General features: G+C 34.2%; 2 protein-coding genes across 6 annotated transcripts in view; one reads left to right on the top strand and one right to left on the bottom strand.

Annotated features, from left to right (window-relative positions):
- LOC126970780 (neurobeachin) overlaps positions 1–27,445 on the top strand; it is a 421,762-nt gene that overhangs the window by 312,055 nt on the left and 82,262 nt on the right. The window contains exons 39-40 of the mRNA XM_050816853.1: positions 3,118–3,235; positions 5,685–5,787. Coding sequence (XP_050672810.1) covers positions 3,118–3,235; positions 5,685–5,787 — 221 coding nt within the window. The remainder of the gene's footprint in view (positions 1–3,117; positions 3,236–5,684; positions 5,788–27,445) is intronic.
- LOC126970827 (facilitated trehalose transporter Tret1-2 homolog) overlaps positions 10,387–27,445 on the bottom strand; it is a 73,710-nt gene continuing 56,651 nt past the window's right edge. For all 5 annotated transcript variants that reach the window (XM_050816965.1, XM_050816966.1, XM_050816964.1 and 2 more), the window contains exons 3-5: positions 13,188–13,317; positions 12,467–12,652; positions 10,387–12,202 (exon numbers count right to left, since the gene is read on the bottom strand). In XM_050816965.1, coding sequence (XP_050672922.1) covers positions 11,100–12,202; positions 12,467–12,652; positions 13,188–13,317 — 1,419 coding nt within the window. In that variant the 3' untranslated portion in view covers positions 10,387–11,099. The remainder of the gene's footprint in view (positions 12,203–12,466; positions 12,653–13,187; positions 13,318–27,445) is intronic.

Raw genomic sequence — 27,445 nt, 5'->3', positions numbered from 1 at the left:
TATTGCACTGAAATTATAAATTACTTTCACAACAAGATAGAACATAACGTATTTTAAATAATGTAATATTTTATTATTATTTGTTTACAAAAGACAGTTCTTCGATGTGGTTCGATTCGCACTGGTTCGTAAAAATATTTACAAATACGGTGGGAGGTGTAAAGCTGTAATAGCTCCCCTCCCCTCCCCTACACACACACGTACGTAGGATACTGGCTCAGATGACAGCGAGTACAGCCAGAGGGGAAACAAATACCCACGGGACGTGTCCTGACAAATTAACTCACTATTAGATCGGACACTCTCATAACAGGGACTCATAGCGGGCGGGCGGTATAACCTCACAGCGTACGCGATGTCTACATGATATTTTTTTGTTTACAATACCTACTCTCGTTGCTATGAAAAAAACAATTGACGATAACCACTTCTAGACGATCTAGAAGTAAAATCTGTGGTGCTCAAGCTTGAACTGTTGGCGATCTACCTCAATATTGCTAGACTACGATCGATCGACTCGACGATGACATTGATATTAGTTTTGCGCACGATAATATGCATTTTTTTAGTCAAGTCTGCTCTAAAACGTCAATGAAAAAACTCATAATTATTCAAAATTGCGAGTATATTGCTTCTTACAAAACAAACGCGTTCTAGTGTCTAAAGTTCTAAACTTAACTAAAGAGTGACTTTGGATGTTGAATCTGCATGACACTGCATGTCCTGAGCATACTTTTCATAAGATGGTACGTAATTGCTGATTTTAGTTACTTAAAACAAAATCTGTGACTCGTTCTATAACTCATAAAGCTCTCGCGAACCTGACGATCGCGATCGACCGTTTGAGCCCTACTAAAGATCATTTATAAACATTGGTGTTCGATTTTATAATAAGATTCCTGAATACATATTAGAAATATCTCTCAACAAGTTCAAAACTTATTTCAGTCGGAGATTGGTTAACTGCCGTTTTCAATAACGTATCTCTAGTTACGCAAACATTGCTGTCACCGTTTAATGACAAGTACTTATCTATCCATAGTTATGTCCAGTAACTATACTGGACATAACTATGGATACAGTCCAATGCTTTATGTCGATAGGTTATTGAAATGTAAGTAAGTGTAAAAGGATAAATTTGTCTACCTTTAGTAAGTTAAACTAAGGATAGATAGATTATTGAAAACGGCCGTTAGTCAGTATGAACCGGAGTAGAGATAGAAGAGAAAATACTTAGAAACTAATGTCATACGTGACTGGCTGTTTACTACTTGTAAATCAAAATCGGTTTCAGTAATAGATTTGCTTTCCTTTTCTATCTTGCTCTAACGGAGGTCGTTAGATATATTCTTCTCTCTTGCACGCTGTGTTTATACGCTAGTATATTGTACGTATATGATATTTACCATATCACCGTCTCACCGCTCACAATAAAATCAAACAGAGACAGCTGTTTGTCGACGACGTTGAAACTATAAAATAAATCACAGACATAACTACCCTTCAGCACATTATAATGACATTAAATATTCGAGTCACTAATACAAGTCGATGCTCTTTAAATAACATAATAATGATGTAGAAATGTGTTGACGATCTGTGAATATTTACATGTCATGACATGGATAGGGCTGCCAAGCGTACTCTAAAGAACAGTTTTGTACTCTATTTGATGTATTTGTACTTAAAAAGCTGTGACAGCTGTATAGACGTCGAAACAAATAGCGGCGAATTGCTAGCCTCTTTTTTCAACAAACGCACGAACACTTTTAAACAAACTAACTGACGTATCGGGAGTGTAGGAAGTAGCTGTCATGCACACAAAGATAATAAACCTGGCCTATTGTAATACGTTGCCTAAACAGCAAGAGGCTCTATCTAGACATATAATTTGTCTAAGTCGACTGATAGCATACGTTATTCCACTGTGTCTACACTTTACATATAGTGACTTTAAAGCTCGTGCCTATTAACATAACAAAAATCTTTCTATTTACTAACTAAATTAACACCAGTGGGTGGCTTCTGTGCACAGGATACCGGCTAGATTATGGGTACCACAACGGCGCCTTTTTCTGTCGTGAGGCAGTAATGTGTTTCGGTCTGAAGGGCGCCGTAGATAGTGAAATTACTGGGCAAATGAGAATTTTTTGAATATTTCAAGAATCCTGAGCGACATTGCATTGTAATGGGCAGGGCGTATCAATTACCATCAGCTTAACGTCGACGTTCTATACACATATAAGGATATCTATATATAATGACACAGATCTACTAAGTAGTTTTTTTAATACGTCATAAATGGTAAACCGCAATTTACCTTTCATTCAATCAACTTAAATATTATTATTATTATTAAAGAACTTTTATATTATGTTACTTGCTGCTACGGAACCCTTTATGTACGCTTCTGACTCGCACTTGGCCGCTTTTTTTAAATATGTATACTTTAATGGCCCTCTAAAAAATCAGAATAATTTACTTCTTCAAAAAAATGTGGCTACCTTAGACATAGACACGACTTCTGAGTTTAAGAGCTCGCAGGAAGTTTCCATACATTGTCAAGTGTTGGAGCACGATACCTGCTCCAGCGATACACAACTGAGAGAATTTGAGTTATGGAATATGAGATCTAATATTATATTCCACCTTCGCACGACACGCCACAAGTTAGGATATCATCTCCACAATCTGGATGTGTGGCGGTCCTCCACAGTGCGGTTTTCAAGGAGCTTTCTTCCTCGTACTACGAAGCTGTGGAATGAGCTTCCTTGTGCGGTGTTTCCGGGACGATACGACATGGATTTCACCTTCAAGAAAAGCGCGTACACCTTCCTTAAAGGCCGGCAACGCTCTTGTGATTCCTCTGGTGTTGCAAGAGAATGTGGACGGCGGTGATCACTTAACACCAGGAGACCTCCTATTCCATAAAAAAAAATGAGCATCGCTGCAACACCAGTTTGAGGAAGCCCCTACCACTTATATTGTTGGTTCCTGTAGTGTAATTTTCCTGAAAACAAATAAAAATTTCATTATTTTTTCTATCGATACATACCATAATGTGTACGTACCTAAAGTATTTAATTAAATGATAAAATATGAAATTAATAATTTCAGGTGCTGAAGTACTGCGAGCACCTGCACGGCAAATGGTACTTCAGCGAAATCCGCGCCATCTTCTCGCGGCGCTACCTGCTGCAGACCACAGCCGTCGAGCTGTTCCTGGCCAGCAGGAGTGAGTATCACCGCCCATCACCTACTGAACATCAGCACATAAGTCACAGAAACAGTAGACATATGTACATATCATGTCTACTGTGATACAGACCTCTAATTTGTTTAGCGACGAATCTGTGGATTTACGCATTTGTTTCCATGGGAAATTTAGTCACTGCTACGGACTAGTAAAAAAAGAAGGACTCCGCGCCGTGATATTAGCAAGTGAAACACCGTTATGCTAGTGTGTGTGCGGTTACGGGGGATACCAGTTACACAATCTTTTCCTCCTTAAATAATCATATATGTATCCACAAATACTTTTATAGTATTGTTTTTAAACTTTTTCACAAACCACGACGGCATTTTTAAAATATTTTATTGCGACGCAAACTGTTCTGTCACATACGATGGCAAATCTCATAATGGCGGCCGATCGGGTTGTATCAGTGTAAGTGTGTGCGTGGGGCTATATATTTACACGTTTACCGGCTTGTTTTGGTGCTTCACTGTTATGTATGGTGACACAGAGTCCTTCTTTTTTTACTCGTCCGTGGTCACTACCGTCGAAAACTGACCTGTTTTGTTTATTTTTTTTAAATTTATCGAACTCTTTGTTCCATAAAAGAAAAATAAACAAGATAACAGTTATTAGTGAATTATTGAATTATTGTCTGAACTACTAATTACTGAAACGCTATAAACGTTGCGACATTCCAACACGCACATCTCTGCATGGCAGACACAGCTTAGATCTCTGCTGGCGATCTTGTAGATCAACAGTTCAGCTCTGTCGACTCTTGACGTATAGATTCGCTGATAAAAATCTTCAAGTCGATGTAAATTATCGAGAGACGAACGCCCTGAATATTAATTCCACCTCCACTGTTTTACCATTATTGTAAGCAGATACTTACAGCTCTATTACAAAAGAATTATCCTTAGGCAAGTACCTATCTCGTTTCGGACATTCAAATGGCTCTCGGCTATCCGTGCTTTAGTTGTTGACAGGATAGTAACGGGTATCTAGGTAGGGACTTATTGGACTTTCTTATTTCTTTATTATTAGACTATATTATTCTTATACCAAAACATTTCTTACGTTAGCATTGTATAGTAATCTTCTTTGAATTTGATCTAAAATGGTACGTGTTACGTCACACCTAACAAGCTAGTAAACAAAAATTCAACTGTTGTTTGGTACACTAAGGCTGGGTTGTATAATAGTAGCCATTATATTTAAGGTTTAAGTCAAATTTAACGTTAACTATAACGCTGACTTTAACATAGATTGCGGAATGTGTTGCACCATCGTATTCATTGGCATAGTTAAAGTTAAAAATTGAAATAATAAATCAATATCAAATATTTATTAGAAACTTTTACAGGTCGCTATTTAGCTATTTAACATTAACAATAGCTTTAACCGGTGAAGATTGCACGGTTAGGGTTAATATTTAAAGTTATGATGTCATCTAAAAATTGTCAAATGGTGGTGCAACACATTTTTTCTTAACCGGTACTTTAACATGTATGTTATTTCATAAGGATGTTAAAAGTTGTTATTTAAGCATAAAGGTATGTGTTTACATGTTTTGCTGCGGACCATTTGTTTAAAATGAGGTAATGTAGGTACAATAAGAAATACTTCTAGAAAAATTGTTTGGAATCTATCAGATTTCCTGAATTCCTAAGTATGTTTACTTTATACTCAGTGTACCATTAGGCCACAGAGAGTAGGTTCCTACCCAGAGCAATCAACCCATGCAGTCGTGATCTATATTCCACTAAATACGGTACGTTTGGTTTGAAATGATTTTTCTGCTAGTCAATAATGTGTAGGTACAATATGAAATACTTCTAGAAAAGTTATTTAAAAATCTTTCAGACTTCCTGAATTCCTAAGAATGTTGACTTTATACTCAGTGTACCATTAGGTCAAAGAGTAGATTCCTACCCAGAGCAATCAACCCATGCAGTCGTGATCTATGTTCCACTAAATACGGTACGTTTGGTTTGAAATGATTTTTCTGCTAGTCAATAATGTGTAGGTACAATAAGAAATACTTCTAGAAAAATTATTTAAAAATCTTTCAGACTTCCTGAATTCCAAAGAATGTTGACTTTATACTCAGTGTACCATTAGGTCAAAGAGTAGATTCCTACCCAGAGCAATCAACCCATGCAGTCGTGATCTATGTTCCACTAAATACGGTTCGTTTGGTTAGAAATGATTTTTCTGCTAGTCAATAATGTGTAGGTACAATAAGAAATACTTCTAGAAAAATTATTTAAAAATCTTTCAGACTTCCTGAATTCCTAAGAATGTTGACTTTATACTCAGTGTACCATTAGGCCAAAGAGTAGATTCCTCCATAGAGCACTCAACCCATGCAGTCGATCTGTTCTACTAGATAGTGACGTCACTACTCACTATATTACGAGCAATAATCGTGTGTTTATTCCAGCGTCTATCCTGTTCGCGTTCCCGGAGCAGGCCACGGTGAAGCGGGTCATCAAGGCGCTGCCCCGCGTGGGAGTCGGCATTAAGTATGGCATCCCGCAGACCAGGTAAGTCCAGTTCTATTTGCCGACCCCTCTAGCCGAATGGTTAGTGACCCTGACTACTAAGCTAGTCCCGGGTTCGAATCCCGGTGGGTGCAATCATTTTTATGATGAATATGTGTTTGTTTCCGGGTCATGGATGTTTATATGTATTTATGTATACTTAAGTAAGTATATTGTATAAAATCGTTATCTTGTACGCATAGTACAGGCTTTGCCTAGTTTGGGGCAAGATAATTTGTGTAAAAGTGTTTCAATATTATTATTATTTAACCTCACACAAACACATCGAGCACAATTACCAGCTTAGATTGTATTATTATTCATAATTTTTTACCTCCAATCTGCTTACAAATACAAATTTTCAAAAGCGTTTTCAGAAAATGTGTCCTGGTATGTCACATTTGTTATTAAACTGCTCTTCGGTGTAGGGTTGATAACTTATTCAAGAACAACTTATTAAATTGAGTAGGTATTATTTATTGAAATTTAAATGTGTTTTACCATGAATAATTATTGTGCCAGCGTACAGACCACATGAGTAAATTAAATGGAAATTAAACTCATGTGGTTCAGATATAGTACCTGAGTTTTTTGTCTATATTGGTATGCCTCATGGGCGAAAAAGAGTACTTATAACGTCTTAGAAAATGTCGTGTATTAGGCAATGACGTTCTATATCATTCGCAGTCTGATAACGGAACGGCAATAGTGTGCTTAAAGACAATGTAAGCACACTTTTCTCCTTAGTCCTGCGTCAACTGTGTGTCAATCAGCAAGCCTAAGTTTGTTATAAAAAGTGCTTAAATAATACATTAATGACTCAAAAAAGATAAAGACTTATCATCGGTAAAGTTATTTTATTTATATAAAATTGATTTGCAAAAAGCGGACGAAATTTAATAAAACGAATATATTTTCAATAAATATGGTACAATATTATTGACAAGTCCCCAAACAAGTCTAGCTTGTCAGAATGGGACAGATGAACGGACATAGTCAGAAAACGACAGAGTCGCTCTTTATAACCGACTTCAAAAAAGGAGGAGGTTTTCAATTCGTCGATATGTTTTTTATGTTTGTTACCTCAGAACTTTCGACTGGGTGAACCGATTTTGATAATTCTTTTTTCATTTGAAAGCTGGTGCTTCCCGTGTGGTCCCATCCCCATGTCCTGATCTGACAATGGTAACCATGAAAAAACCATAAAAGTTTTAAATTTGCTATAAGTATGTGCGCAACAAATTTACTTTTTTTCTTTTTTTATTGGAAAGGATATACTTCAAAGGTAGTTTGGTGATAGTTTAGTTAGGCTTGCTTATGATCCATAACAAAGTAACGGAAGACTTCAATTCTTAGGAGCAAATTAACGATACCGAATCATTTTTATGCTAGACGCATATTTGAGTCACCTACCGTAACGTCATTGTGGTCAAGTAATTGTCGTAGTCGAATATAATGATGATCAATGGAACTCCTTAACGACTTACAGTAAGGTTGATCTGTGGCAGAATTTCTAACTGTCTGTAATAAAATTACAATGCGCTTACGTTCATTGCTGCCTTGCGAAATTTAGTAGGTCTACACAAATTTAGACAAATTATTAATTAGTGTAGTTCAGATTCAGTAAAAATGTGAATATAAAAAAAAAATAACAAAAAAACAACCGACTTCAAAAACACTATTTCAAAACAATAGATATAATAATTAATAAGCACTAATAAGTATAAAAATAATTACGTATTTTTAATAATAAATCTAATTCTATTAACGATTTTTGTTATTTTTGGAGTCTGTTGTTTTTTTGTTAAAATTTTTTTAAAGGCCTAGTGAACAATGATTAGCAATAGATATTATGTTTTGTGTAATATGAACGGCTTACAATACGTGAACAATTACATACTAGTGCTATTTACACGTTATCATGGAAGAATCGTTACCTTGTGATAATTGATATCTACTTATTTACATCGCAAATATGTAAAAGCTAATATTCTTCAGCTTTCCCGTACACGAGATAATGAAAAAGAATTGGCGCCAGTTGGTACCAAGAGTGTCAAGAAATTGACAAACCAAATAAGCATATTTATATTTTTCACCACTAAAGAAACCTGATTTAAGTTTTTTGGATTTAAGCACATTTAAAATTTGACAAAAGCTGTCATACAAATATATGTTTATGTCGCTACATTTTTTTATGCAAAAATGAGTACAAACGAGCGTATGGGTCACCTGGTGTTAAGTGATCACCGCCACCCATATTCTCTTGCAAGATCAGAGCAATCGCAGGAGCGTTGCCAGCCTACATATACCAAAAAGATACCCTGGAAAAAATATCTTAGTCTAAAAGACAATTTTTATTTAATTAAAGGAACTTAATATTTAAATAAACAGTTTGACTAATTATTTTACGTAAATAAAAATATTATATTTGAGTATTAGTTTCTCTCATTAAAGGTTACCTTAACATATTAAATCCAAATCCCTCTAGAACGTAAAAAAGTAACAAATATAAACACAAGCTAAATAAAGAAACATACAAACTTTTCCCTTTATGATATGAGTGTGATTTTTGATCAAAAATGTAAAAAACCTCCGACTGAACAGATCTTGAGCGGAAAATAGGGACAGACTGACGAACGTATTACCGTAGCAACCCTCTTTTTCGCCTGGGTTTAAAAAAATAACTAACTGCTACTCCACTGATGTTACTGTCCAAATCGGGTTCGAATTTCAAAATAAGCGACTGAAACTGAAATAGTGTTTACATTGCTGCCTATTGACCAATAGTATTTTAAACAACTGGATTAAACGCAGAAATGTATAAACATAGCAGTCGAAGCTTATTATGGTGTCATTTGTGGCATGTGCCATATTTCGGCTTTGATTTTGTATGAGGTGCATTGTCTATATGTATAGAACGTCATTGGTATTAGGCGTTTTTTGCGGAATGCCATAATTATCCAAAGGTCAGTTCTCTTGGTCATTTATCAGTCTTCCGCTTGTCTTTAGCCAATTCAGCACATGAGGCATCAATAGGAGATGTTGACTCGGTGACCGAGGAGAGAAATCGTGTTAATTTGGTTGAGTCTGATCTACGGATGATTAGATCAACCGGATTAATTAATTTATTTATGCGTCTTATGCATAAAATTTAAGTTTTTTTTAAATATGTGCTTACAATTAAAGTGGTTAGTTACTTAATATTAGCTAATCCATTTCTCAAAAGAATTTGTTGAACAGTGATTATGTAGCGTCATCTAGCGTTATTTTGTTGTACCACGTTGTAATTTACTCTTTGTACATGCATGTGTGGCACGGGCATTTATCAGTCACTGAGTTTCATTGGACGTTGTTCTCATCTTTCGGCAGATGGCACTCATTCACAAATTGCATTTGTTATTGTTAATGTCAAGTATATTAAATTCAAATATGTACATTCAATTATTGGTACCTATGCAACATTATTTAACAGTTTTTCGGATAATCTCTAAAACGAAAACAACAACAGACTATTCAATAGCATATTGCTCATAACTAATTAATATTGTAAACAAGGCTATTTTAACTTACTGACTGTTTCTTAGGTAACCGCAAATCTCCAGTCTAGTCTAGAGTCTAGACTGGATAAGTATGGAATTTTAATTTTCATTTGATAGAGTAGGTAGGTAAATCTCAAAAATTGTTACTTACGTTCTATAAGACCAGATGTTTTATAGACACATTTAGTACTTTTTGAGGGAAATTCTCAAATGTTCTAGAAAACATAATATTCTTAGGTACCAGATATGTTTTCTTCCTTCTTCCTTTCTTGTAATGGCCTTCGGAACGTTTTAATGATGAGTATATCAAGTGGGGGGCTAGATAGTTATATGTTGTAATTAAAACAGTAGATATACCTATCACATTATGGTGAAGCATCAACAAAGGCATCGTGGTAGGTCTCTGAATTTCTTTAGGAAATTATGTAGGCCATGTTAGGGTTAATTGGAATTTTACAGAGACTAACTACCCAAGTTCTTGAATATCAGATATATTTTTTTAAACTCTTTAGGTTAGTGGAGTACTCTTTTGTCATATGAGGTCATATAGGTACCTAAGTTTGCGTTTATCCACTTCTACCCCAAAGCCAAGTCCTACCTTCCGTTTTTCTTTGCACAATTTATTTATTATACCTACCTACTAATAATTCCAACTGATCCTTGTCTTAACATAGTTTAGTTTGTAATAATTCAAGGCCTTTATATACGAACATTTCATAACATAATCATTTTCTTTCATTTATCAAATTGATTCGCATTGTCAAATCATGACTAAATCTTTGCAATACCTTTGTATTGCATTAAATAGGACATTAGCATTATTAGCTTTGTCAATTGTCATATCATAGAAGAAACATTATGAATTATGATGTGTCACATTATCAGAGGCTCAGCACTATTCATACAATTATTGATCTGTTTGCATCGCACAGCTTGCCAGCACACAGATGGCGCTGTATTAAATTTTTGTACTGGCAAACTCATGAAATACATTTAAATGTAGGTATCTAGACCAAAAGTTTTTTGTTAAGTAAGTGTTGTGTGTTTGAATAAAGAAGGCCGGTTGAAAACAAGATCAAATTTAATTTAAGTTCACAATAGAATTATTGTTATAATCACAGTCTTCGATCATTAACAGCACCAGTGAAACAGTACACTTGTGTCTTTACCTGATTTATTCCGAACGGACGCATCTACTTAACAAACTCTATCTACTTAGGAATATTATATTATAATAATTTACATCTACATCACAATCTCTCACAGCTCACATCACATTTTCTTTGTACGACATATAAAAATATTAAATTATAAAACTTACAAGTAAAGGCATCGTTAAACTTATTGTCTCATAGTTATTAATATATTATAGTAATATAAACGTCAATGTATACATAATATACGCAGTCGCTATCACAATGGAATGTTTACTGTCTACTTGTAAAAATATTACGTACAACTACACAACAACACAACAAACAATATACTCTACGTATGTAATATAATACTGATCGCGTCCCGCTGCAAGTTGCAGCTCTAACAGAACCGAACAGCGGGTCACTCCGCACACGCACACGCCACCCGAGAGAGACAGGTTCTCATTCTCACTCACTCGCACCTCTTTGGCTCCACCCGTCTCCCTCGTTCCGCGTGCTTCTGTTAGATTACTAGCTTAAACCTAATATATTAACTAACGTTTTATAACATCAGCAGTCGGTGGCCGAAAGGTACCAGGATACGTCAATTACAACGAGCGGCGCTCTGCAGTCTTTGTGTCTATTTATGGTCCATATCGCAGCTCTGTCGGTACACCTCTCGACATCGCTCGGGGGAAACCTCCCTCGCGTCCATCGCGCTCGGCTTCTTCTCGTAGCCTGTCTCTGGATCCGCCTCTTTCTTCTCCTCGTCGAACTGTTTCATAATCTCGGCTAAGGTCTTGCCTTTAGTCTCCGGTAGGAACAAGAAGCAATAGGCTGCTCCGAAGAGTGCACAGATACCGAACAGATATAGAGTGCCGTTGCTCGTCAGATAGTACTCCAACTGAGGGTAGGTCTTGATGTTCAAGAAGATGAGTAGGTACGCGCAGCAGGCGGTGGCGCCGGACATGAGGCCGCGGATGTCCTGCGGGTAGAGCTCACCAGACATGATCCACGGCAGCTGCAGGAAGCCCACCATACTGAAGCTGACATGCAGCAGCACGCATGCGAGTTTGGCCAGCGGCGGCCCGTCGAGTGAGTCGCAGACGGCTGCACCCAGCATGGCGGCTCCCAGCAGTAGCCCGCTGGTCGCGGCCAGCGCGCGCCGCCGGAAACTGTTGATGAGGCAGGCGCCCGCTGCACCCATCAGCACGCGCACGCCACCCACGATCACGGACGCCGTGAACTCGTTGACACTCGTGCCCACCGACTTGAAGAAGTCCACGGCGTAGTACAAGATCACGTATATACCGGACAGCTCTTGGAAAAGGAAGAATCCCATAAGTAGCGCGAACGGCTTCAGCACGCTCCTGCGCTTGAAGAGGCTGAGCTTCTGTCGGAGGGTCATTTCGTTACCGCTCCTGCCCTTGGTGAACTCAACGAGCTCCTGCTGCGCCGTGTTGTTGTTCTGTCTTAGCCAGAACATGGCGGCGTACGCCTCCTTCATGCGACCCTTGGAGGCGAGCCACAGCGGTGACTCGGGCACGAAGTACATGAGGAAGGGTGTGAGTAGCGACACGCCGGCGCAGATCGCTGCCACTTTGCGCCAGTGGACTACCGCTCCCAGCGAGTAGACGATGAATATCCCGGTGGAGACCAGACCGGGGCCCAGGGCGCTCAACACGCCGCGCCGCTCGGGGGTCGTGATCTCCGCGACATAAATGTAAGAGGCGGTCGACATTCCTGGAATATATCGCTTTGAGTTAGTCCTCACATAAATAATCAATATTGTTAAATGTGACACACTGGAAAGTCTTCTGTAGAGCACTACGATTCTTCTGATGTTAAATGATGCGATTTCGCTTGATTATTGTATGGCAAATCGTCGAATAATCACTTAGCCAATATATCACAGAGGAGAATGCCCTCGAAGCTCGGACAGGGTCAGAAGGGTACTTGCACCCACAGCACATACTGTGCCTAGTTTAGGGCAAGATAATTACTTACCGATGGTAAAGCCTGTGATGAAGCGGCCCACACAGAGGAACACGTAGGACTCGGAGAAGGCTATGACCAGCCAGCCTAGCAGGTTGGGCAGCAGCACGGACTGCAGCATCAGGCGCCGCCCCACCGCATCCACCAGTAACCCGCCCAGCAGCGCGCCCGCCGGGTTGGAGATCACACCCAAGCTCGCTGCAACACATACGAGGGACGCGTCAAGACATAACACAGTACACGGAACATTGTTATCCATCATTAATATTGAAACAGAAACTATTGTGACCTTGATTTTTACTCGATAAATATGCGGCTAAAAGCTCTAAAGCTCTGATTGATGCGAATATGCCAACTTTCACTACTTATCTGTGCTGTCATCTCTGGTGAGTAACGTCGCTGGAAATTGCAAATCATGATTAGAATTGAAGGTCGCGTGACCCGCGCTGCGAGTGACAGCACAGGAACGCAGAAAGTGATAAAACACAATTGTTTTCTCTGCGTTTGCCAACATTTGCGTAAGCATTAAATTGTGTCTTGTTTATACGTTTATCTGTTTTGGCTCGGCAAGTTGTTGACGCAAATCTAAAATTTTGGTTAATAATTGGTCTATTATTGCTAAGATTTGTGCCATCCAGCTTAATACTACGCATTCTTAATCCTAAATAGCACAATGTAATAAAGTGCGGTGAACGTTATATTCTTTGCCCGTGCTGATGCGAAGGTTACTCACCGATCCATGAGCTCTGCTCGAAGGTGAGGGCGGGATGCTCTAGCGTGTACTGGGGGAGCAGCACAGCGGAGAAGCCCTGGCAGAACCCCACCGAGATGTTGATGGACTGCGCTGCCAACGCCGCTAGGACCTGCAACACACGGAGAACATTGTAGTGTGTACTAACATCCGGCTTTGGCTCAGTCCACGCACGACATTGCCTCAGCGGCCGCGTAGAGACACATTCGCAGTAAACAAAGCGTGCATGAGCCGCTATAAATAACCGAGCGAATAGTTTCGCTCTCAATGGAGAGTCCATTGACTGAGTACGTATGTTTCTGAACGCGATTCTTGCCAAGAAATTATTATTTCAGCAGAACGATGTTTTAAATATAGTGGTCGGCCAACGTGACCGCGAGGCACTTCCGACGCGGCACGTGGCGGCTGCTTCGTGTTGTCCAAACAAAATATTATCTGTGTTTTGCTGTTTTTCTATTGTATTATTTATACCCGGGGTCTGGAAGCCGCCATTGACACCCATCGCGGCCGAGTCCCACTCTGCAAACGAGACGTGTTGAACCTCACGCAAATATTGTTTTTATGACAATAAGGGTCGAGACCAGCAGGACGTTTATCTGATGGCAATTAATACGCCCTGCCCATTACAATTTTATACCGCTCAGGATTCTTGAAAATCCCAAAAATTCTGATCGGATCCACAATTGCGCCCGCCTTCTTAAGACATAAAATGTTAGGTCCCGTTTTTCCAGTATTTTCACTAGCTACGGCGCCCTTCAGATCGAAACACAATAATGCTTACACATTACTTCTTCTCGGAAGGAATAGGATCAGATGATGATAGCTCAGATCGCAAAGATGAGTTCTACAAAGATGTGGCTGGACCACATCTCTCTCTCGTAGGTCCCATCTTTGCAGGCCTCATTCAATGTGCACTATAAGTCCGATCCAGGCTTTTGCGCTGGACATCATGGGTTAAATAAACCGCTCGACTCAACTAGTTCGTTGCTACAATAGCGTTATAACAACTGGATTTAAACCGATCAAATGACGATCCGATATTATTTCATGTTGTTATTAATTCCAGATCGATTTATGTAAGAAATTTAGCATGCCGTGGTTTAAAAAATAATTTTATTAATAAAGAATGAGATATGGTCAAAAGGTATTCCTTATACATATATAATATATATATTATACTGCATTATACAATAATGAAAATTAATTTAATTTGCTAAGCCTTCTTTTTGCCATTGAAAATATCTATTATGAAATACTGTGAGCGCCTTTTATAAATAGATAGGTACTAGATTATAATATTATGATCTTAATAAAATTTAATCAAATGTCATGTGTATCTATTATTGTGTCCCAATAAATAAATAAATATTGATTCCAGTATCTATATATAGGTAGGTATGTTTGATCCGCGGTATAGAAGGCAGCAAACCAATTATTGTTTGTGCGGTGCGTCACACAAGATATTGTAACACACAATAATTATTACAGTTATTTAACGAGAGCCATATATTATTGATTATTCCGTACATCAATTACAATTCTAATCATGTTGTGTGACAAGTGCGTTTATTTGCAATACGTTCCATCAGCTGTGTGTGAGCGAGTTAACAAGCGTTCATTTATTTATATAAAGTGGTCATTTATATATAATGAACCGGGGTAATGAGCGAGACGGGGCATGGATAAACGATATCATTATATTGTGATTCAAACTTGCGTGTGACGCCCGCGCCCGCGTCCGCGTCAGCTTATACTTTGCGCAGCGGGGAGCGGGTAGCGGCGGTTATATAAACAGTAATTGTTATTTGAGATGATACGTTGATATCTGATCCGCGCAAGTTAATTACTCTACACTGTCACACATGCAAGACAACTATAATAGATGCAGTTTTATTGGAACACTTATTGGTCTTGGACAATGCTGTAACGAAAGTGAGGAGCGTTGTGCTTACTGTTGGCTCGTCTGGTATATGTCCTACTAGTTACTAGGGTTACGCTATGGATATTATTAATATTATTAAAATAAAACAATAATATAAAATGTATCGTTTCCGTTGTTGCCGGGGTAGAAGAGACGAATTTGGGATATTTTTCGAAAGGCAAGATAGCTGCCGCGAATTTCCTAGGTTCTAGATGGTGGCTGAGATTGAACTTATAAATTAATAAAATTACAGTTTTTCTAAGTACCTACATTAATGAATTTGTGGCCAGCCTTATAGCCCAAACACATGGTCGGATTTGGTCTGGCCACACCTTTAGTCGCGGTCTGGTAGCGGACCATATTCTCGTGACCACATTGTCCGAGTACGACGGCGTCCGTACCAAATCCGACCATGAGCTATTGATATATGTATTTTTTTAAATTTGTTTAACGTCATCGTTACCCAGTATCACCAATGAGTACATATTCAAATCAATTTTGCAACTACAATACCCACACATCTAACAAACAATATGAACTATATATCTTGTTTGTAATTGATAACGTGTCGCGCGGCGGGACTTTGCCTCTTGTCTAATTATATAATAACGTATCTTACATTTAATTACCGTAGAGCGGTGAGCGCAGCTTCCCGGTGAATGTGGAGAGTAAGGTCGTTCTATATTGATCTCACATTTTTGTCGTTTTATCACAATGTTATCGCTGCGAAACTTCGCTACCCATACTCTGGCTACCGGTGATATTATACTTGTAAACCTTGAGTAGTAGGGATTCGCCGGTTCTGGCTCACAGTAGTAGTGGGGATGAGCCGGTTCTGCCTCCCCGGTTCTGGCTCACTTGTTCGTGATGCCTACTAAAAAAAAAAAAAAAGAAGTTTGGTGTCAAACTGGGGGTTTTGATGTATTTCCGAGCGATTGCGCTGATCCGTTTTTCGATATCTCTTATAGATATATATATCTCAAAGTTAGCTTTTTAAGTTAAACAGATCCATACTCATTACTAATCAGTGGTAATTAACCTAATGATTGGTGAGCGCCTCAATGTGAATTCTATGAATGTGATAGATGTAATTAGTAAATTACCTCTCACATTCGTTACTAAGATTAAAACGACAGTATTGTGCTGTGTGTCTTATTTATGTTAAAAGATTATAAAAATAAAGTATATAATAAAACATCGTTGCAGATTGTATCATTTTCAAAATATTTGATGAAATCATTCAAAATCTTCTTATTAAACTCAAAGTATAGATACATTAAACAGTACTCGCTAAATATACTGCGTCAAATAAATTCTTTACTCTTGTAGTATTGTAGATATACATTCTGCAATTGCTTTGTAAAACCCTCGGCTGGAATCCCTAAGCTGGACGATCATATGAATCGAAGTATTGTCCCATATCATGTTCATCAATGTGTATTGTAACAACCCAGTGAGAGCCTGGCTTATTTTCACTATCTATATCAAGTCAAGTGAAAAAAATCTTTATTCACTGTAAAACATTATAAGTTATTTAGTGCAAGTCAGGTTGAAGTACAAAAGTTACAATGGCATACAACAATATTCATTAACAAAATTTAGAAAATTAATTCCAACTATCTTTATCATTCAAATAATCTTTCACATTGTAATAGGCCTTGGATGTTAATTTATTTTTTACGATACATTTAATTTTTTTAATAGGTCAGATTTTACTATCATTTGGGAGTTCATTATAAAATATAACACAATCCACATTAAAATATTAAGATATTTAATTTTACGGAGCCTAGTAGATGGAATTGCGAGTTTATGTGGAATTGCGAGTTTATGTTTGTCTCGAGTATTGACATTATGTACATCACTGTTCTTTTTAAATTGGCTAATATGTTCATGAGCGTATAGGAGGTTCTCGTATATGTACTGGCAGTGTAATGTCATAATATTAATTTAACTAAACTTTTCTCTCAATGAACCCCTTGAACGCATTTTATATATTGCTGACAATATAACAGGGCGTAACAACGTATATCGACTATCGGTTTGCTGCGTAAATATTATTATGAATACTGAGATCAATTTTGTTCAAATAATTCTGTATCTCGATTGTATTCAAATTAGTTTAGAATAAGCTCTTGTCAGTTGAGGGATTGAATATTTATGCGGTTCATGTATTTAAAAGTTATTGTGTTACAACTTACAATAAAACAAAACATCATTTTATGTACTTATATTAATTCAAAATTATAAGGCAATATAGTAGTAAGTTTAACCAAAAATAATACACAGCCTTACAAACGATCAAACATAAACATAACTGCGGTAATCTATGGAAATATTGTGATTTTTATCAATTTTATTGTATAAGAGCTTATTCAAAACGAACTTTGGTTTTTGAAATATGTAACTTGAGTTAAATGATATAGCTCTTTGTCATTATCTTGATGTAACAAATTTTGAGATAAATAAAATAAACTTTGGTTTCTGTGATTACTTCCTTTCGTGAATATATCAACAATCCGACAATCAGACTTCCTCATCAGGTCGTCAATTATTATTAGGATTAGTTTAAGATTTCCGTCAAACATATTATAGAGATCAGGCAGTTATATCTTGAAAGTAATTAACATGGTTGAGATTTTATAAAGGTTGCTATATATCATCAAAGCATCAAGTGATTTAGATAAAATTTGTGTCACTGACATCATTCAAAAATTTTATAAAATTATTTGCGAAAACTGATTATCCACATCCACAGACAATGCAACTTCTACTACAAAAAATGTTTCAAATAATATAATGAGACGATTTATTGTTAAACAACCATTTATTGATTATATTTCAATATAATAATTTATAAGTAAACCAAAATACAGTACCTACATCGTAACTTACTCCACAAGTTATGTATCTAATCCTATTCTTTTCAAAAAAATTAATTCAACCTTAAAACTTATATAATATTTTTTTATTTTATGATGACTCCAAGCTAATGTATCAATATAATTTGCTTAGATATACCGTTTCGTATGACAAACTAGATTTATTTATTCGTTGAGTGAAAATATTATGCTTAATGACTTAAATCTATGCATTGAACAATATTCATTCTTATTTTAAAATAGGCATATCTTTTAATTTTCCATTTTCACTTACTTATTTATACTTACTTAGTTACACTTTTATTAAATTTGAATGTGAATTGTCCAACAACATCTAATGCATGCGTTTACATCTAAGTACTAGGAATTCATTAAATATGTTAACTTTGTTTTCATCTTTATAATTATGGTACCGCACTCTATTAATTGACTTTTGGATAGCAAACAATTTTTTCTGTAATCAGAGGTTTAGAAACGCAAATGTAAATCAAGTTTTATATCCATGTAAAATTTTTATATATCAGTGTACAATAATTTTAATTTATTTCGAAACTTATTTAACTAGTGAAAGTCATTGCATTAGACTTTTAGAAATATTCAATATATAAAATCCCAAATTAATAGGTTTATTGAAGAACAATTTAGTTTTTCGTAATTGAACTGCAACCAAATTCTCATTTTAAAATAGATAAACTATGGAATTCTATCTTGGCAATTAAATCTTGTACAATTTTACATTTACTCTTTTTTCAATCTTTTCCACTGTTCTTTATACACTGATTTATTCATTAATTTATAAAAATATTTTCGAAATCAGCTGTAGGTAGCTTGTTTATGCATGTTCCTATTTAAATCTATGTAATATTGTAACTATGAGCTTTGTTTGAATTTTAAATTTCTATCAATATTTTGTAATTTCTGTGTGTGCGCGTGTGAAGGGCCCATATTGGCACACCTAAAGTTCTTTACCCGAAATTGTTCTTCCTAACTCTTTGTAATCCGAATGATCATTCTTCCTAAAAATTTTCATCCTAAAGTTTTCATTCATACTATTTGTAGTGCTACCGGCGATGCTCATATCACTGATGTTTCCGAAAATTGTAATTAATAACATCATTAATGTAAATATATTTAAACTCCTACTGTTTTTTATCATAACGCTTTTATCCCTAAACATACTCACCATAATATTTTCACTCATACTCAGAATGAAACATTTACCAAGTGTAATAAAAAATATATGTGGGTAGAAGATTATATTTATAGTTTCAATGATTATTATTTTTGCTTGGTATACCTATAATCTTTTATCTTATTTAGATTTTGTTTTCTGAAATATTACTATAAATAATGGGTGTTGCCCGGCCTGCGGCCCGGCTCATATGTATTTATGTTCTAACTTAACCTAACCTACCTTTAGTTTCTAGAAAAGGATATGGTTATAAGATCTAGATTCTGTTTTCTGAAATATAACTATTAATACTAGAGTGAAAAGAAAATACATCGACAAAAATGATAGAATTAAAAATATATTGATTATTTGAAAGCTATAGCCGCTAATATTAAACTTATTTAATTGAAATGTATATATGAAAACATGTATTTAACTACTTGTACCATGGTACTATTATTCTTATATGTCATACCTACATGTTATGTGAAAACAAAGTTAGGCAAAATTTGTGTATATAATATTGATTATTATGAATAAAAAGAAAGCTAAAAAATCATTATTATTTGGAAAATTTAGTCTTAAAGTTTGAAATTGTTCTTCCTTCAAATATTTGACAAGTTTGTCTAAACTGAATGAAAAAAATTTAATCGAATCAACATATTGTCAGTTGAATTTTACGATTATTTAATTTTATAGTTTTTGTGAATGACTTGTATTTTTCTTACGTTTGTGGAATAATATCAATTACTTTTTCAATAGAATTTAATACATGAACAACGGAAAAGATATTATTCAAATCATCTTACAAGTAACATCTGTAAAAATAACGTAATGCAATTATATAGTACTTTAAAAATCGTCACAGTTAATGAATCAGCTTTTTGTAGTAGAATAATTTCATATTAAATTAAGAGTAAGTAAATCTTACCAATTACAAACATTAGAATCACCAGAAATGTTTTTGAACTCTATCAAAAATGATTTGATATCTTTATTATTATTATATCCGTTTGTTACATAGGTACGCTTTTGAAGTTTTCCTCCATCCAATTCGGACATGATTTAACCATTCATCAAAACCATGCTTACACACAATTTTTTTAATTTCCATAAAAATACTTGTGACGTTATACGTAAACTTTGACTCCAATGATACTGAAAAGATTTTGCAAACTTAGTTATTGAGTACTTATTGTAAGATGAAACTCAGTATTTAAGAAATCAAAAGTAATTTTAAAAAAGAAAAAAAAAATCCTCACCGTACATTATAGTGCAACTACATTTTTGAAATTAAGATTCATTAGGAATATTTTTATTTCTTGAAAAAAATCAGTGTGCAGAATAAAATTAACACAAAAATTTGTGAGCAATCGAAGAGATTCCTCAAATTGATATCATACCATTTTTGATAGAGATATTTCAGAACCAAATCCTTTTCTAGAAACTAAAGGTAGGTTAGGTTAGGTTAATCTAGATTCTGTTTTCTGAAAAAGATTTACTTACTCTTAATTTAATATGAAATTATTCTAGTACAAAAAGCTGATTCATTAACTGTGACGTTTTTTAAAGTACTATATAATTGCATTACGTTATTTTTACAGATGTTACTTGTAAGATGATTTGAATAATATATTTTCCGTTGTTCATGCATTAAATTCTATTGTATTTTTCTTACGTTTGTGGAATAATATCAATTACTTTTTCAATAGAATTTAATGCATGAACAACGGAAAATATATTATTCAAATCATCTTACAAGTAACATCTGTAAAAATAACGTAATGCAATTATATAGTACTTTAAAAAACGTCACAGTTAATGAATCAGCTTTTTGTACTAGAATAATTTCATATTAAATTAAGAGTAAGTAAATCTTTTTCAGAAAACAGAATCTAGATTAACCTAACCTAACCTACCTTTAGTTTCTAGAAAAGGATTTGGTTCTGAAATATCTCTATCAAAAATGGTATGATATCAATTTGAGGAATCTCTTCGATTGCTCACAAATTTTTGTGTTAATTTTATTCTGCACACTGATTTTTTTCAAGAAATAAAAATATTCCTAATGAATCTTAATTTCAAAAATGTAGTTGCACTATAATGTACGGTGAGGATTTTTTTTTTCTTTTTTAAAATTACTTTTGATTTCTTAAATACTGAGTTTCATCTTACAATAAGTACTCAATAACTAAGTTTGCAAAATCTTTTCAGTATCATTGGAGTCAAAGTTTACGTATAACGTCACAAGTATTTTTATGGAAATTAAAAAAATTGTGTGTAAGCATGGTTTTGATGAATGGTTAAATCATGTCCGAATTGGATGGAGGAAAACTTCAAAAGCGTACCTATGTAACAAACGGATATAATAATAATAAAGATATCAAATCATTTTTGATAGAGTTCAAAAACATTTCTGGTGATTCTAATGTTTGTAATTGGTAAGATTTACTTACTCTTAATTTAATATGAAATTATTCTACTACAAAAAGCTGATTCATTAACTGTGACGATTTTTAAAGTACTATATAATTGCATTACGTTATTTTTACAGATGTTACTTGTAAGATGATTTGAATAATATCTTTTCCGTTGTTCATGTATTAAATTCTATTGAAAAAGTAATTGATATTATTCCACAAACGTAAGAAAAATACAAGTCATTCACAAAAACTATAAAATTAAATAATCGTAAAATTCAACTGACAATATGTTGATTCGATTAAATTTTTTTCATTCAGTTTAGACAAACTTGTCAAATATTTGAAGGAAGAACAATTTCAAACTTTAAGACTAAATTTTCCAAATAATAATGATTTTTTAGCTTTCTTTTTATTCATAATAATCAATATTATATACACAAATTTTGCCTAACTTTGTTTTCACATAACATGTAGGTATGACATATAAGAATAATAGTACCATGGTACAAGTAGTTAAATACATGTTTTCATATATACATTTCAATTAAATAAGTTTAATATTAGCGGCTATAGCTTTCAAATAATCAATATATTTTTAATTCTATCATTTTTGTCGATGTATTTTCTTTTCACTCTAGTATTAATAGTTATATTTCAGAAAACAGAATCTAGATCTTATAACCATATCCTTTTCTAGAAACTAAAGGTAGGTTAGGTTAAGTTAGAACATAAATACATATGAGCCGGGCCGCAGGCCGGGCAACACCCATTATTTATAGTAATATTTCAGAAAACAAAATCTAAATAAGATAAAAGATTATAGGTATACCAAGCAAAAATAATAATCATTGAAACTATAAATATAATCTTCTACCCACATATATTTTTTATTACACTTGGTAAATGTTTCATTCTGAGTATGAGTGAAAATATTATGGTGAGTATGTTTAGGGATAAAAGCGTTATGATAAAAAACAGTAGGAGTTTAAATATATTTACATTAATGATGTTATTAATTACAATTTTCGGAAACATCAGTGATATGAGCATCGCCGGTAGCACTACAAATAGTATGAATGAAAACTTTAGGATGAAAATTTTTAGGAAGAATGATCATTCGGATTACAAAGAGTTAGGAAGAACAATTTCGGGTAAAGAACTTTAGGTGTGCCAATATGGGCCCTTCACACGCGCACACACAGAAATTACAAAATATTGATAGAAATTTAAAATTCAAACAAAGCTCATAGTTACAATATTACATAGATTTAAATAGGAACATGCATAAACAAGCTACCTACAGCTGATTTCGAAAATATTTTTATAAATTAATGAATAAATCAGTGTATAAAGAACAGTGGAAAAGATTGAAAAAAGAGTAAATGTAAAATTGTACAAGATTTAATTGCCAAGATAGAATTCCATAGTTTATCTATTTTAAAATGAGAATTTGGTTGCAGTTCAATTACGAAAAACTAAATTGTTCTTCAATAAACCTATTAATTTGGGATTTTATATATTGAATATTTCTAAAAGTCTAATGCAATGACTTTCACTAGTTAAATAAGTTTCGAAATAAATTAAAATTATTGTACACTGATATATAAAAATTTTACATGGATATAAAACTTGATTTACATTTGCGTTTCTAAACCTCTGATTACAGAAAAAATTGTTTGCTATCCAAAAGTCAATTAATAGAGTGCGGTACCATAATTATAAAGATGAAAACAAAGTTAACATATTTAATGAATTCCTAGTACTTAGATGTAAACGCATGCATTAGATGTTGTTGGACAATTCACATTCAAATTTAATAAAAGTGTAACTAAGTAAGTATAAATAAGTAAGTGAAAATGGAAAATTAAAAGATATGCCTATTTTAAAATAAGAATGAATATTGTTCAATGCATAGATTTAAGTCATTAAGCATAATATTTTCACTCAACGAATAAATAAATCTAGTTTGTCATACGAAACGGTATATCTAAGCAAATTATATTGATACATTAGCTTGGAGTCATCATAAAATAAAAAAATATTATATAAGTTTTAAGGTTGAATTAATTTTTTTGAAAAGAATAGGATTAGATACATAACTTGTGGAGTAAGTTACGATGTAGGTACTGTATTTTGGTTTACTTATAAATTATTATATTGAAATATAATCAATAAATGGTTGTTTAACAATAAATCGTCTCATTATATTATTTGAAACATTTTTTGTAGTAGAAGTTGCATTGTCTGTGGATGTGGATAATCAGTTTTCGCAAATAATTTTATAAAATTTTTGAATGATGTCAGTGACACAAATTTTATCTAAATCACTTGATGCTTTGATGATATATAGCAACCTTTATAAAATCTCAACCATGTTAATTACTTTCAAGATATAACTGCCTGATCTCTATAATATGTTTGACGGAAATCTTAAACTAATCCTAATAATAATTGACGACCTGATGAGGAAGTCTGATTGTCGGATTGTTGATATATTCACGAAAGGAAGTAATCACAGAAACCAAAGTTTATTTTATTTATCTCAAAATTTGTTACATCAAGATAATGACAAAGAGCTATATCATTTAACTCAAGTTACATATTTCAAAAACCAAAGTTCGTTTTGAATAAGCTCTTATACAATAAAATTGATAAAAATCACAATATTTCCATAGATTACCGCAGTTATGTTTATGTTTGATCGTTTGTAAGGCTGTGTATTATTTTTGGTTAAACTTACTACTATATTGCCTTATAATTTTGAATTAATATAAGTACATAAAATGATGTTTTGTTTTATTGTAAGTTGTAACACAATAACTTTTAAATACATGAACCGCATAAATATTCAATCCCTCAACTGACAAGAGCTTATTCTAAACTAATTTGAATACAATCGAGATACAGAATTATTTGAACAAAATTGATCTCAGTATTCATAATAATATTTACGCAGCAAACCGATAGTCGATATACGTTGTTACGCCCTGTTATATTGTCAGCAATATATAAAATGCGTTCAAGGGGTTCATTGAGAGAAAAGTTTAGTTAAATTAATATTATGACATTACACTGCCAGTACATATACGAGAACCTCCTATACGCTCATGAACATATTAGCCAATTTAAAAAGAACAGTGATGTACATAATGTCAATACTCGAGACAAACATAAACTCGCAATTCCACATAAACTCGCAATTCCATCTACTAGGCTCCGTAAAATTAAATATCTTAATATTTTAATGTGGATTGTGTTATATTTTATAATGAACTCCCAAATGATAGTAAAATCTGACCTATTAAAAAAATTAAATGTATCGTAAAAAATAAATTAACATCCAAGGCCTATTACAATGTGAAAGATTATTTGAATGATAAAGATAGTTGGAATTAATTTTCTAAATTTTGTTAATGAATATTGTTGTATGCCATTGTAACTTTTGTACTTCAACCTGACTTGCACTAAATAACTTATAATGTTTTACAGTGAATAAAGATTTTTTTCACTTGACTTGATATAGATAGTGAAAATAAGCCAGGCTCTCACTGGGTTGTTACAATACACATTGATGAACATGATATGGGACAATACTTCGATTCATATGATCGTCCAGCTTAGGGATTCCAGCCGAGGGTTTTACAAAGCAATTGCAGAATGTATATCTACAATACTACAAGAGTAAAGAATTTATTTGACGCAGTATATTTAGCGAGTACTGTTTAATGTATCTATACTTTGAGTTTAATAAGAAGATTTTGAATGATTTCATCAAATATTTTGAAAATGATACAATCTGCAACGATGTTTTATTATATACTTTATTTTTATAATCTTTTAACATAAATAAGACACACAGCACAATACTGTCGTTTTAATCTTAGTAACGAATGTGAGAGGTAATTTACTAATTACATCTATCACATTCATAGAATTCACATTGAGGCGCTCACCAATCATTAGGTTAATTACCACTGATTAGTAATGAGTATGGATCTGTTTAACTTAAAAAGCTAACTTTGAGATATATATATCTATAAGAGATATCGAAAAACGGATCAGCGCAATCGCTCGGAAATACATCAAAACCCCCAGTTTGACACCAAACTTCTTTTTTTTTTTTTTTAGTAGGCATCACGAACAAGTGAGCCAGAACCGGGGAGGCAGAACCGGCTCATCCCCACTACTACTGTGAGCCAGAACCGGCGAATCCCTACTACTACCTTGTGATCCATATTTAGATAACGCTTACACACAATCACTTATGTATTGTAATAAATAATGTCTTGTTTTTGGGTTTTAATTTAGAAATTATTGTGTCTATATCTATATTATACTCAATCACATTTCTGTGAAAAATAGTGGTTCCTACTTGAGGCATTATGTAATTAATCATGGATTCGGACAGTGGAGAAAAGCAAAAATGGACAAGACTATCTGTGTTGAATTTTGGAGAATTTAAGAAACTGTATAAATACTTGCTGCTACCCGCGACTTCGTCCGCATTTATCATAATAGTTGGTGTCCCAATACATCTCTCATCGTTAAGGCAGCGTTCCTGAGAAACGTTTTTATTCGACCTTTTTTTCTTCGACTTACTTTGCAAATCCGACTAACAGGAAAAAGTCTATTCATTTTTCGGGTTAGTATAAAGCCTAGCTTTTACCCACTTTCATCCCCCTTTTTTACCCCACACAGGTTTAAATTTTAAAAACGCTAAAATAAATATTTAAAAGCTTCATGGACCTTCGATAATGACGAACTTTCATTCAAACTTATTAAAACTTAAAAAAACTATTTAAACCCCGCCAAGCCTTTTATTGTCTGGCTCTGTACTAAATTTCATCAAAAACGGTTGAGTGGTTTAGACGTAACAAACAAACAAACTTACATTCACATTTATAATATTATATATAACTAGCTGACCCAGCAAACTTTATATTGCCGATATTAAAATCGCGATACAAAAGTAACTGTTGATCGTAGATGGGTGAAAATTTGAAGTTGTGTGTATTTTTTAATGCTGACCGATAATCAAATTTAAAAAAAAAATGTCAAAAAAATTAAAAAAAAATTCGACCAACCCTTAACATTTAGGGATATGAAAAATAGATGTTGGCCGATTCTCAGACCTACTCAATATGCTCACAAAATTTCATGAGAATCGGTCAAGCCGTTTCGGAGGAGTACGGGAACGAACATTGTGACACGAGAATTTTATATATAAGATGTATGGATCACACTCACAAATAATGTGGCTTTCTGTTCACTATTCTATTTAGACAGAATTTTCAATAACGGTTCAGTAGATCCAGAGATTACCCCCTTTATTAACAAACTCAACCTCTTTATAATATTAGTATAGAAAACAGCTTGTCACTACTTGCTACTGTATCTTGAGGAAAACAATTGTTTCAGTCTTGGCTAGAGGAAAGAAGCCAATAAACCTATCACAAGACATCAATTAGGTATTAATGACAAAATATTTTTATTTACATTTTCTATGTGAAGCGGAAACAGGCAAGAGGTTAGGTGAAACAGCTACCCTGCATTAGAATGATAATAATGAATGAACTCAATCAAGAGATTCGTAGACGACCTTTGTTTATCAGTGGGAGGCTCCTTTGCACAGAATGCCGGCTAGGTTATGGGTACCACAACGGCGCCTATTTCTGCCGTGAAACAGTAAACATAACTGTGTTTCGGCCTGAAGGGTGTCGTAGCTAGTGGAATTACTGGGCAATTGAGATTTAACATCTTGTCTCAAGTTGAGGAGCGCAATTGTTGTGCCGCTTAGAATTTTTGAGTTTTTCAAGAATTCTGAGAGGCAATACATTGGCAGG

Source organism: Leptidea sinapis, chromosome 22 (assembly GCF_905404315.1).
Source record: "Leptidea sinapis chromosome 22, ilLepSina1.1, whole genome shotgun sequence".
Taxonomy (NCBI): domain Eukaryota; kingdom Metazoa; phylum Arthropoda; class Insecta; order Lepidoptera; family Pieridae; genus Leptidea; species Leptidea sinapis.
The sequence above is the reverse complement of the archived record's forward strand: the minus strand, read 5'-3'. Positions and strand labels throughout refer to the sequence as shown.